We start from the raw sequence: 13,260 nt of genomic DNA, 5'->3' as shown, positions 1-13,260 counted from the left end.
TTGACACCATGATTTTTGTTATAGCGTAAAGCAAATACAATAAACCCTCGATTTTACAGCCCCTGATGTAACGGACTTCAACAACAGCGACCATCCCCCCATTGTTCCAGAACTTGGTTGGGGTCCATAAATTCCTAAATCCTACCTGGCTCCACCAAAAACAGCGGGGAGGAGACTTACCAGTGCCGCAGAGTGCACCTTCATGGGAGGAGTATTCAGCAGCTCCTGCAGGCCACAAGGTGGCATCTCCATCGGCATTCAGTGAGGCAGCTGCAGCCACGCATGATGGTGGGGTCCCAGATGCGTGGTGGGATCTGAGCCAGGATGGGGTCCAGGGATTCCTCCAGCAGTGTCTTTGGAAAGTGACAGGGGTTTTTTGTTTTTGTTTTTTTTATTTTTTGGGGTTTTGGGGGAGGGTGGTTTTGTTGTGGGGGTGACTGGGGCTGGGAGAGCCAGGGGGGCAGTAAACCCTTGCATTTCATGGACTTGCAGAAATAATAGACATCCCTTCCCCTCGTTAGTCTGTTAAATGTAGGGTTCACTGTAATAACTGAATCATGCTACACATATGACATAGAACTTCAGTCTGAAGGAAATGTGTGAGAGGAAGGTGGAATAATTTGAAATCCAGATCTGATGTGTAATAAAGGACCTAGTGGGTAAGTAGGAGTTGGTTCTCTGCAGCCACACCATAAAATAAATTCTGAGGGAAGAACAACATTATGACTCATTTGCATTTTTGTTGCACTGTAAATTGGTGTCTGGTCCTTGCTCAATGTACTGGAAGTGCTAGAGAGACAACGTGCTCAGCCCTTGAGAGTCAGCACCTGTCACCCTAGAGAACACCCCCTTAGACTGATGATTATGTGGCCAAAGTTGTTTAAATGGTTCGTAAAACAAGTGTTTAAAACTATGATGTGTAATAAAAGTGGACGATTTTATCTCTGTTAATCCTCAGAATCCTGTCTCTGTTTTGCTCCCTTCATAAAAGGAGAGCTGTTGCCAATGTAATTTTTAAATTGGAAAACTAGTGTACAAATATGTAAGCTAGTTTACAAAAATATTGCCACCAGGGTAGTAGAAAATAACTTTTAAAGAACTTGGACTGCAAAATACCATTTTTACCTGAAGGAAAGTTTCTTCACCACCACAAGCAGTTACATATGCTGAATTGTACTGTGAAGTCAACTGCCATTTAATGTCTTCAGTCTGTTTCAGGTTAGGGATGAAGACAGGTTCTCAAGAGCTAAGTAAAGCTCTGAACATGATTGGTATTTTGCTGTGACATCTGTTGGTTGACATCTCTTTCCAGGTTATGCCAAGCGTGGTATCTGCATCCAGGAAGCAAAGTAGGATTGATGTGGACCATGTTTTGCCTCTCTCTTCACAGACAAGTTTGGCTTCCAGAGTGTTGCATTAGGCAGTGCAGTACGGGAAGGAGGTGGGCAGCCTTCAGTTGAGAAAGAACAGGCTAAGAATTATTTTAAAAAGCTGGACATAGACAAATTCATGGTGCCGGATCTTATGCATCCGAGGTTGCTTAGGGAGTTGGCTGATATGATTGCAAAACCATTGGCCATTATCTTTGAAAATGTGGGGCAGTCAGGGGAGGTCCCAGGTGACTGGAAGAAAAGCAAATGTACCGTCCATCTTTAAAAAAGGGAAGAAGGAAAACTGGGGGACTACAGATTTGTCAGCCTCAGCTCAGTCCCCAGAAAAATCATGGAGGGGATCCTCAAGGAATCCATTATGAAGCACTTGGAAGAGAGGAAAGTGATCAGGAATACTCCACATGGATTCACCAAGGGCAAGTCATGCTTCACCAACCTGACTTCCTTCTGTGATGCACTGGATAAATGAACTGTAAGACGGATAGAAGGCTGGCTACATCGTCAGGTTCAAAGGATATAGATCAACAGTTCTATGTCTGGTTGGCCACCAGTATCAATTGAAGTACCCCAGGGATCAGTTCAGGGCTCGTTTTATTCAACATCTTTATGAATGACCTGGATGATGGAATGGATTGTACCCTTATGAAATTTGCGGATCACACTAAACTAGGGGGAGAGGTTGAAATGCTGCGCAGTAGGGCTAGGGTACAGGGAGGCCTGGACAAATTAGAGGGTTGGGCAAAAAGAAATATGATGGATTCAACAAGGACAAGTGCAGAGTCATGCACTTAGGAGAGAGGAATCCCAAGGAACACTACAGGCTGGGAACTGACTGGCTAAATGGCAATTCTACAGAAAAGGACCTGGGGATTACAGTAGCTGGGAAGCTGGATGTGAGTCAACACTGTGCCCTTGTAGCCAATAGCTAATAGCATCCTGGGGTACATTAGTAGGAGCATTGCCAGCAGATCTAGAGAAGTGATTATTCCCCTTTATTCGGCATTGGTGAGGCCACATCTGGAGTGTTGCTTCCAGTTTGGGGCCCCCATTACAGAACGGATGTGGACACACTGGCAACAGTGCAGCGGAGAGTGACAAAAATGATTCGGGAACTGGAGCACATGATTTATGATGCGAGGCTGAGAGGTTTGGGCTTATATAGTTTGCTGAAGAGAAGAGCGAGCAGGGGTGGGGGGATATTTGATAGAAGCCTTCAACTACCTGAGGTGGGGGGGGGGGGCATTGGGCTCCAAGATAATGGAGAGACTCTGTTCTCAATGGTGACACATAAGAGAGCGAGGAGCAGTGGTCTCAAGTTGCAGTGTGGGAGGTCTAGGTTGGACATTACCAAAAACTCTTTCACTAGGAGGGTGATGAAGCACTGAAATGGGTCACCGAGGTAGGTGGCAGAAGCTCCTTCCCTAGAGGTCTCTAAGTTCCGGCCTGACAAAGCCCTAGTTGGGATGATTTAATTGGGAGTGGTTATGCTTCTAACCCTATGATTTTATGAAGGAAGAAGTTTTAATGAAAAATTAAGCAATAGCTGTAGGGCATGAAGCTCCATTGTTCTGTGACTTGAACAGTAACTTCAGTAAGTACACATGGCCATAGGTTGCTACCAGACCACATTGGCAGTGATAGTCACATCACACTCATGTAATTTCCCTTTCAGCTTGTATAAGAAAATAAGTCTGTAAAATGTAAAACTTTGTGTGAATGCACAAGCTGTGGGGCATTGGAGAATGAAGCCAAAGTCTAAAACATCATTTCTCAAACTTGGGTCTGCAAGGGATCTCCCAGGGCTCTATGGGCCCCACTTAACCAGCTCCTCTCTCTCAGAGGTAAGGCAGGCTTCCTACTTGCCTTAGTTCTATGCATCTGCTGAAAGCAGCCACTCAGGTGCATATGGGCGGTCAGGAGGGCACCTCGTGTTGTCCCTGCCCAAGTGCTTGCTCCATAGCTCCCATTGGTCAGAAGCTGCACCCAGTGGGATCTGTTGAACCTTATGGGCCTAGGGGCATCTCAGACCCCTCTCACCCCCACTTCCCTATCCCAACCCAGAGTCTCCTCCTGCACCCAAACCCTCTGGAGTCATGTCATTCACCCTCCCAACCACCTCCCCAAGCCTCCAGCTCCCTTCTGCACCTTAATCCCCTCATCCCTGGCCCCATCCCAGTACACACACACAGAGCCAGAACCTTACCCCTGCACCTCAACCCCCTGACCCAGCCTGCTGAAAGTGAGTAAAGGTGCAGGAGAGCAAGCAGCAGAGGCGGGGATGGAATGAGCAGGGAGTGGGGCCTTGGAGAAGGGGCAGGGGTTCCCCCAAAATTTTAAATCAGAATGGAGGTTCTTGGGTTGCTAATGGTTGGGGCTGGTCTAAAAGTCACTGGTGGTGTGTATCCTACCACTTAATTCTGGTGTGTGTTCAGAGTTGTCTCTAAGAAGATAACTGGTCTGAGTACCTCTTAGAATTTAATTAGCCATGTTTTAGGTAAGATGAAAAAAAGCAGTGAACTCTTGAGGCTCAGAATAAAACAAAGATTTTAGAAAGGAATGAAAATTCACTTCAAGCAGTGTGTCAGTATTAAATTAATCAGAGCTCTTGTCATGTCCAGAAAAAATGAATTTGGGCATGTGATTTTTTCTATGCAGTGTATCTAGTTCTTCCTTTTTCCAAGCATATCCAGTTACGGTCATTTCCATTCTTCTTCCTCCTCTTCCCTCTGACACGTGCCAGTTGTAAATGAAAAATATCACTTGATACTTCTCGAGTAACGAGCTGTCCTGTGGCACTTGAGAGGCTAACAAGCCTTGTTCCTTCTGTTACAGGAAAAAATGAAGGGCAAAAACAAGCTAGTTCCTCGTTTGCTGGGTATCACCAAAGACTCAGTGATGCGTGTGGATGAGAAGACCAAGGAGGTATTGCAGGAATGGCCACTGACAACTGTGAAGCGCTGGGCTGCCTCTCCAAAAAGCTTCACTCTGGTACTCTTTCTGTATGTTGTTACAGAGCAGGAGGGTTCTGTCTGTCCTGGGGAAAGGAGCATGGACTTATGCACTACATGGGTGGGCCCTATAGGTTTTATTTTTGTTTAGTCCTGAAGAAACAAATGGGTCAGCGCTCTTAAGCCAGCACACTGTCTCATACACAGCATAGTCCTCCCTGATTATCCAGTCAAGGTGTGAGCAAAATTTCTACAGTGGGCCCCACTTTGCATCCCTGCGTTAGCAGGGTCCCCCCAATCTGTCTAGTGTGACCCACACCTATGGACATTTTGGTTATGTTCATAAGAAAATTTCCCTTTCAGCTTGTATAAGAAAATAAGTCTGTAAAATGTAAAACTTTGTGTGAATGCATGCACATAGGAACAGTAACGTGTTTCAACATTTTTGGTGAGATGGATGAGCCTTAGAGCCAACAGCCTATCGTGCTGTGCCCCTCTTCGGAAATTTCACACCCTCCTCCCCCCCCATGCCCTAGGGGGCCTGTCCCCCACTGTGCTCACCCCGATGTGGAGCCATCTATCTGCCTGACATCTGCTAGTTTTGATTGTGACCAATCAGAGTGTTCAGAGTGCAGTATAAAAGTGACAGGCTGTGACAATAAATAAGGCTAAAGAAAATGCTTTACAGCAAGAAACTTAAAGAGCTCAATTTGTTTAACATGTTTAAAAACAACGATTGTGACTGATAATAGCGTGTAAGTACCATCATGGAGAGAAGCAGGACCACCAATTCCAAGAGGGGCAGGGGGTGCAGAGAGGGCAGCTTCCAAGCAATTCAGAAGGGCCCAGGGCTGCTAGCTTGCCACTGCTATTACTAAGGCAGCAGCAGCAGCCAGAGACCTGAGCCCTTTCAAGCCCTGTCAGAGCTCCACATGGCGTACTTCAGAGCCCCAAGCACCCCCAGCCATGTCCCTTCTACTTGAGGCCCCGCCCCTTCCAGGAGCATGGAGCACCCTACCCCCATGGAGAGAATGTGGGAGAGGCTCTTCAGTCTAGCAGAGGAGCTCTCAACCTTTTTCTTTTGGAGGTCTCCCCCCCCACAGCCTGCCTGTGTCACAGCAATTGGTTTTCTACATACAACAGCCAGGGCTGGTGTTAGGGGGTAGCGAGCAGGGCGTTTGCCTCGCACCCCATGCTCCAGCAGGCTGTACGAAGCTACTTTGCTCAGACTTTGGCTTCCTCCCCAGGCGATAGGGCTCTGGCCCCAAAAGTCATCCCCATGTGATAGCTCTGTATCAGTTAATGGTCCATTTTGGCCTTAATAAATGTAGGAACTCTGGCTAATAGAGCGTTTTTCTTTTGTGGAATCTTAGAATGCTCAGTCTGCCATTAGCGCCATTAGCTATAAAAAGACATGAAAGATAAATTGGGTTTTGGCTTTGGTGTAGACCCTGATCCTTACATGGGAAATATGAGCTTTCTAGATTAAAAGTAAAAGAAATTTTAAAAAATCATTTCCCTCTTTTAATTCAGATGTTACTGATTTATTTAGATTCATTCTCAAGGGTAAACTGCGTGTTGTACCTTTCTTCCACTCAGGATTTTGGTGAATATCAAGAAAGTTATTACTCAGTCCAAACCACTGAAGGAGAACAGATCTCTCAGCTAATTGCAGGTTACATTGATATCATCTTGAAGAAGGTAAAACTTTAGGATGTCAACAAAAGTGCAGTCAAACTAGGTTTTTTTTTCAGCAGCCCTTTTTGCAGCCCAAAAATATAAATACATATAAAAAATGAAAAAAGAATAAATTTTCATTGTTTATTATTTATCCACAATAATAATACTATATAGCAATAATTTGTATATTTTCTAAGGACCAGTATTTTTTTTCCAAGGACTGGTGCTGGGCTGTGGACCACTCTTTGTGAAATGCTGGCTTGGAAGACTCAGCTCAGCATGCTTGGGCTTTTAAGTGAATACTCTTCTGGAAAGCAGATACATTCAGTGGGCTATTATTAAGACCATAATGTCCCAATACTTTCTCTTTATCTGTATAGAATAAACCATCAAGTGAGTGAGTGAGGAGTTACTTAGGAAGCAAACATTCAGCTGCCACTAAAGACTAGATAATAATTTTTCTGAGTCTGTTGAATAAACTGCACCAAAAATCAAAATTGTTCCTTTCAAAATTTAAGAGTAAATGGTCATATTGTTTGAAGACTTAAATAGAGAACTGAATCAGACTAGTTAGAAACATTTTGTAGGGATTTTATGGCAGGATATATTGCTTTCCACATCCACTATTCAAAATATGCATTAAATCACAAGTGAAAACTATCTGTAATAGTTAACAGTTAGCATTTGACAAGAAATGCCACATGATTACAAGTTGTGTTGTAAACACTTTGTGTGGGAAACCTGTGGCATGTTAAATACTACCCTGTCCCTGCTGTTGACAGTTTTTACTTGGAGTAGACCGCACTACAGCATAATTCATTATAAATCTCTGTTCACGCTGGAGAAGTGACAGATGGCTGCACAGTTCAGAAGCCATGATGTGGCACTATATCCTATGCACTGCTCACATTGGAGAGTACCAAAAATCACAGAGTAGCACTAGAAAGCATGCAGAGGACATGGCACAATTTGTGTCACATAATGACAAAATAAAGGTAGATGAGTTCACAAAATAAAATGAAATAAAAGTGCCCCAATCATTCATTTTCTTTTTCTTTTTCAGAAACAAAGTAAGGATAGGTTTGGGCTTGAAGGGGATGAGGAGTCAACAATGTTGGAAGAATCTGTGTCACCTAAGAAGTGAGTTTGTGCGATGGGAAAAATAGCACTTTCCATAAAAGTGAAACATTTAGTAAGCAGTGGGTAGTTTTCTTTGATCTGAAATGTAGTTTAATATATTTCAATCTGTTGGAGAATTACTTAACTGTGGGGTCATTTAACAGAGAACAGCTCTGTCTCCACACGCTTTTGCAGTCAGGCTTTGCTGTGAAATCTGTTGCTTTGCCTAAGGCTCTTGTGTGGTATAAAGTATACACAGTTGTGATCAGTTGAGCCACAAGTTATGGAACTGAGACTAACTCAGTAGCAACCTGAATGCGGAGTTGTAAAAATTGAAATAGTGGAAGCTTATGTCTTCTGTTTGTAGCTAAATTGAAGGTTTTAACTGACTGGGGGGAAGGTTCCTGTGTGGAGTGTTATTTTGTAACTGTCACTAGCAGAGTTTTGTTTAATATCGGAAGAAAATCCGTCAATAATCTTTTAGATGCTGCTACAGACAAGGGAGAGTTTGCCTGGCAGTGCAGCACAAATTGAGGGGAGCTGGCATTTTACCAGTGGGAGGGTAGATTGTACAGTGTTACTAAAAGGAGTCAAGTGTGGGAACCTGGAGCTGGCAGTGCACTTGAAAAGGAATATTCATTGACCGTTTACAGTGGTGCTACGTCTGTACTAGCATTGAAAATCAAAATTATTGGCATCGTCCACACACATAATGCGGTCTTTTGAAATTAAATTGCAAAGAACACAACCCGAATTTCAGTGTCAGTTCTCTGTTCCTGTAATGGGAAGAATGCCCTTTTTCTAAATCTTAGAATCATAGAATCATAGAAGAGTAGGACTGGAAGGGACCTCAAGAGGCCATCAAGTCCAGCCCCCTGCCCTCATGGCAGGACTAAGCACTTTCTAGACCATCCCTGAAAGCCATCTATCTAACCTCTTCTTAAATATCTCCAGTGATGGAGATTCTACCACCTCCCTTGGCAATTCGTTCCAGTGTTTGATCACTCTGACAGTTAGGAACTTTTTCCTAATGTCCAACCTGAACCTCCCCTACTGCAATTTAAGTCCATTGCCTCTTGTTCTATCCCCAGAGGCAAGGAAGAACAAGTTCCCTCCCTCTGCCTTACGACACCCTTTTAGATACCTGAAAACTGCTATCGTGTCCCCCCTCAATCTTCTCTTTTCCAAACTAAACAAGCCCAGTTCTTTCAGCCTTTCTTCATAGGCATGTTCTCTAGACCTTTGATCATTCTCGTTGCTCTCCTCTGGACCCTCTCCAATTTGTCCACATCCTTCCTGAACTGCAGTGCCCAGAACTGGACACAATACTCCCTCTGAGGCCTAACCAGCACAGAGTAGAGCTGGAGAATGACTTCTCGTGTCTTGTTCACAACACACCTGTTAGTGCATCCTAAAATCATGTTTGCTTTTTTTGCAACAGCATCACACTGTTGACTCATATTTAGCTTGTGATCTACTATAACCCCTAGATCCCTTTCTGCTGTACTCATTCCTAGGCAGTCCTTTCCCATTCTGTATGTGTGACACTGATTGTTCCTTCCTAAGTGGAGCACTTTGCATTTGTCCTTATTAAACTTCATCCTGTTTACCTCGGCCCATTTCTCCAGTTTATCCAGATCCTTTTGAATTATGACCCTATCCTCCAAAGAAGTTGCAACCTGTCCCAACTTGGTATCATCTGCAAACTTAATAAGTGTACTTTCTATGTCAATATCTAAATCGTTAATGAAGATATTGAACAGAACCGGTCCTAAAACAGACCCCTGCGGAACCCCACTAGTTATACTTTTCCAGCAGGATTGAGAACCATTAATAACTACTCTCTGGGTACGGTTATTCTGCCAGTTGTTCACCCACCTTATAGTAGCCCCATCTAAGTTGTATTTGCGTAGTTTATTGATAAGTATATTATGAGAGACCGTGTCAGATGCTTTACTGAAGTCTAAGTATATCACATCCACCGCTTCTCCCTTATCCACAAGGCTCGTTATTCTATCAAAGAAAGCTATTAGATTGGTTTGACATGATCTGTTTTTCACAAAACCATGCTGGCTGTTCCCTATCACCTTACCACCTTCCAAATGCTTGCAGATGATTTCTTTAATGACCTGCTCCATTATCTTTCCTGGCACAGAAGTTAAGCTGACTGGCCTGTAGTTTCCCGGGTTATTCTTGTTCCCCTTTTTATAAATGGGTACTATATTTGCCCTTTTCCAGTCCAATACTTTTTTGAAAGAGAATGTGTGTGGACATTCCATGTTCTGTTCTTTCGAAAGAGGAGTCTTCCATGGTAGCGGCCGTGGAGGATTGCAGAGACAACCTGCCCTGCTGCTGCGGCGCTCCATGGTGTTTGCTTCTGGCTGTGCACCACACTCGCAGGAATCCCTTTGCAGAAGGCTGAGAAGTTGCTTGCAGCAGCTTAAGCATGAGCTATGGCCGCACACCCGACACACACTGTACATTTAAAAAAACACAAAAAAACCCACAAAGGCCAGCAGCCAGCCTTCATATATACCCCAGGGCCCCCCCACCCCCCGACCCATCTGAAGGCTCCCAGAACTCTGGCCAGCCCCTGAAGAACATGGCACCCTCATGGATGGAGGCTGAGCTACGGAACCTGCTCGGGCTCTGGATGGGAGCAGGAGATACTAAAAAAATGGGGGGCAAGCATTGGATGCGGTTGCATTTGCCCACCTGTCTAAACAACTGGCCACCAAAGACCACCCTGCTCGCACCCCTGACCAGGTGCGAAGCAAAGGTGAAGAACTACGGCAGGGGTATGCCAAGGCCAGGGATGCTGCCAGCCAATTGGGTGCAGGTCATGTCACCTGTCCCCATTATAGGGAGCTACACTGCCTCCTGGGGCCCAGGGAAAGCTCCCCATCAGAAGCCCTCCTAGATATGGCATCCGAAGAGCCGCATCCTTGCGAAGAGGAGGAGTCTGGAGCACACAGCCACCCAATGGACACTGGGCCACTAACAGCCACCAAGATCTCCAGTGACAAGGGGGACCTTGTTATAGACATCCCATCATGCTCTTCCAGCTGGGCAACAGCCAGCCATGCATCAGTGGACCTGCAGAGGGTCCCTCTCGTAAGTACCTGATAGGGCACCCACCCAAGTGCTTTGGGCAGTGGCACCCCAGCTGCCAGCAGGTCACCCCCACCCACGCACCATCATATTCCCCATTCCCCCTTCCCAGTTTAGTTGACCCCACCCCACACCCAATGTTCCCTCTTCCATCCCTCTGGTTAAGGTCCCTGTTACCCATCCGTCATTGCTACACCTGTGCTGGACACAACAGGTCCCCTTGGACAGCACCACAAGCTGCACATGTGGGGAGTTGGGTGTGGTGCTGAACCATGAAAGTTTGGCTGGGAGCCCCTGCGGAACATTTCATGCACCTTTGTTGCTGGGGAGCGTGGCTGGTGTCCGCAGGAGTGGGGGTTCCTACAGCCGCCAACCATGGACTGACTGTCTTCCTATCCATCCTTGCAGATGTGCTGGAGGAGGGCAGGGAGACCCCCACCACCGTGGTGCTCCATGGTCAGGAAGAGGAGGTGGGGGGAACCGTCACCACCTCTTGCTCCCAGAAGAGAATCTTGTGGCCAGAGGGCAAGACGATGGGCAGATGCCACAGAGGCACCCCGCCAGCTGGTGGACATTACCCAGCAGTGCCTCCAACTGTACCATGGCCAGTACACCTGGCAGAGGGAGGCATGGGCAGAGCTGGTGAGGCACCTCAGAGATGTCACTGAGGTCCTGAGGGAGCATACTGGGCTCCTCAGACAAATCCTGCCCTCATCACCTGCCACACCTGCCCCCACCTAGGGACCCCACACTGCTCATCCACCTGAGCAGGCACCCTCTTCTCCCTCCCATCCTTCTGTGACCCTCTTGCACAGCCTGATGCCACCAGACCCCCTCCCCAGCCCTACCATCCTGTGCATCCCATCCCTTCAGAGCTCCACTGTGGACACTGTACCAGAGGTTGGAGGGTTACATGGGGTCAACATGGCTGATGGCCATCCATCCCCACCCCGGAGTAGCATGCCCCTCCCCCCCAGGGTAAGGTCTGCATTACGCACCCATCATATTCCCCATTCACCCTTCCCAGTTTCGTTGACCCCACTCCACACCCAATGTTCCCTCTTCTGTCCCCCCGGTTAAGATCTCTGTTACCCACCCATCATATTCCCCCATTCCTTGCTCCCAGTTAAGTTACCCCGAACCCCCCACAAAATGTTCCCTCTTTCACCCTCCTGGTCAAGGTCCCAAATTCCCCACTCCCCATCCCAGTTGATGTTTCCCCCTCAACACTACCATTGAAGTTGCTCCCCTACCCCTTGCCCCAAGTTTCAGTTCCCCACTTGCCAGTATGGCTTTATTTCCCTCCTCCTCCACCTTTCCACCAACCCCACCTACTCAGGTCAACCTTGTGTATAGCTATTCCCCTGTTGTTTTTAAAAAAAAACAGTTTGTACATGTGTAAATCAAACATTTTTTATTGAGACATGAACCATTATTTTTCAAACAACACATTGTCCCTTATTGTTGTTGGGGGGGCAGTGTGGGGGTGGATGTGGGTGTGTGGTGCAGTCATTGTGGGAGGATGGAGAGTGTTGCATGCGTGGGGAGGCCTGAGTGTGTTGGCCGTAGGCAAGGGTCACTGAGGATCACGGGCATAGATCTCCCGAAGAGCAGCGCAATTGCGGACACCCTCAGGTTGAGCCTTTTGTCTTGGGGCAGGGACTGACTGTTCGAGGCTGGGAGCACACTCTGCCCCCCTCCCAGGGAGGGGGCACCTCACCCTTGCCCTCCACAATGTTGTGAAGGACACAACAGGCACTTGCCACCTGGGGGACATTCTTTTGCCCCACCTCCAGGCACATTAGGAGGCACCACCATCAGCCCTTCAGGTACTCAAAGGCGCGCTCCACCACATTTCAGGCCCGGTTGAGGCGAGTGTTAAATGCTTCCTGGGAGGGGTTGGTGTGGCTGTTGTGGAGCCACATCAGCCACAGCAGCGGAGGGTAGGTAGTATCCACCACCATACAGAGGGGCATGCTCACATCCCTGACCATGATATCCCTACGTGGGACAAATGTCCCAGCCTCCATGAGGCTGCAGAACCCAGAACTACAGAACACACAGGCGTCATGTGTCTGTCCTGCCCAGCCCACATAAATGTCCATGAAAAGTCCCTTGCTGTCCACCAATGCCTGGAGCGCTACCAGGTGGTAGCCTTTTCTATTGATGTACGTTCCTGCATTGTTTTCCGGGGTGCAGATGAGGATGTGTGTTCCAGCCAAGGCATCAAAACAGTTTGGAAAGCCAAACACTGCAAATCCCACAATGGCTGCATGCATATCTCCCACTCTGATGACCCTGCAAAACAGCATCACATTGATGGCGTGCACAACCTCCGTGGGAGGAAAGGGGCACGGTGTGATGAGGGCTCAGGAGGCATTCACTGTCCCCCTCCTACATGTCCCTGGCCCGCTGCCCCCTTCTGCCAAGCTTCACCTTTTCCTGGGTTACGACTCCACACTTCCAGTGGTGACTGCATGAGCAGAGCATGACTAACCTCCACGACGACAGCCCTGATGGTGGCCTTGCCCACTCCAGACTGGTGACCCCTGGACTGGTATCTGTCCAGGGTAACCAGCTTCCAGATGGTGATTACTACCCATTGCTCAAGTGGGAGGGCGGGCCTTATGTGGGTGTCCTTGTGAGCCACACCAGGGGCGAGCCAGTGGCAGAGCTCCTGGAAAGTCTGCTTGTTTATTCGAAAATTCTGCAGCCAGCGAGTATCATCCCAGTCCCCCAGCACCAGCCGCTCCCACCAGTAGCTGCTGCTTTGGTGGCTGCACAGTCACCAGGGCGCTCAGGGGGAATGCCAGCGTCATTCTGGGTTGAGCAGCTCCAGGCCCACAGCATTGGGGGTTGACCACAGAAGGAGTTGGAGGGTAGCAGTGACCAGCATGGACAGATGGCCAAGCAAGTCATGCAGGATGTCCAGCTCCAACATAAGGAACTGCTGCTGAGGATCCATCAGGGACAGGCTGCCAAGCACTGTGAGGTCCATGCAGAGGTTCTGC

At 47.5% G+C, this 13,260-nt stretch overlaps 1 protein-coding gene across 6 annotated transcripts in view; it reads left to right on the top strand.

Annotated features, from left to right (window-relative positions):
• TLN2 (talin 2) overlaps nucleotides 1–13,260 on the top strand; it is a 495,540-nt gene that overhangs the window by 274,748 nt on the left and 207,532 nt on the right. For all 6 annotated transcript variants that reach the window (XR_012647070.1, XM_075006263.1, XM_075006264.1 and 3 more), the window contains 3 exons: nucleotides 4,224–4,379; nucleotides 5,939–6,040; nucleotides 7,083–7,159. Coding sequence is in view for 5 of the 6 variants with exons in the window: in XM_075006263.1 (XP_074862364.1) it covers nucleotides 4,224–4,379; nucleotides 5,939–6,040; nucleotides 7,083–7,159 (335 nt within the window). In the remaining variant the exon portion in view is untranslated. The remainder of the gene's footprint in view (nucleotides 1–4,223; nucleotides 4,380–5,938; nucleotides 6,041–7,082; nucleotides 7,160–13,260) is intronic.

This window comes from Carettochelys insculpta, chromosome 12, assembly GCF_033958435.1.
Source record: "Carettochelys insculpta isolate YL-2023 chromosome 12, ASM3395843v1, whole genome shotgun sequence".
Taxonomy (NCBI): Eukaryota; Metazoa; Chordata; order Testudines; family Carettochelyidae; genus Carettochelys; species Carettochelys insculpta.
Note: the sequence above shows the minus strand (reverse complement) of the source record. Positions and strands in the feature narration are given on the sequence as shown.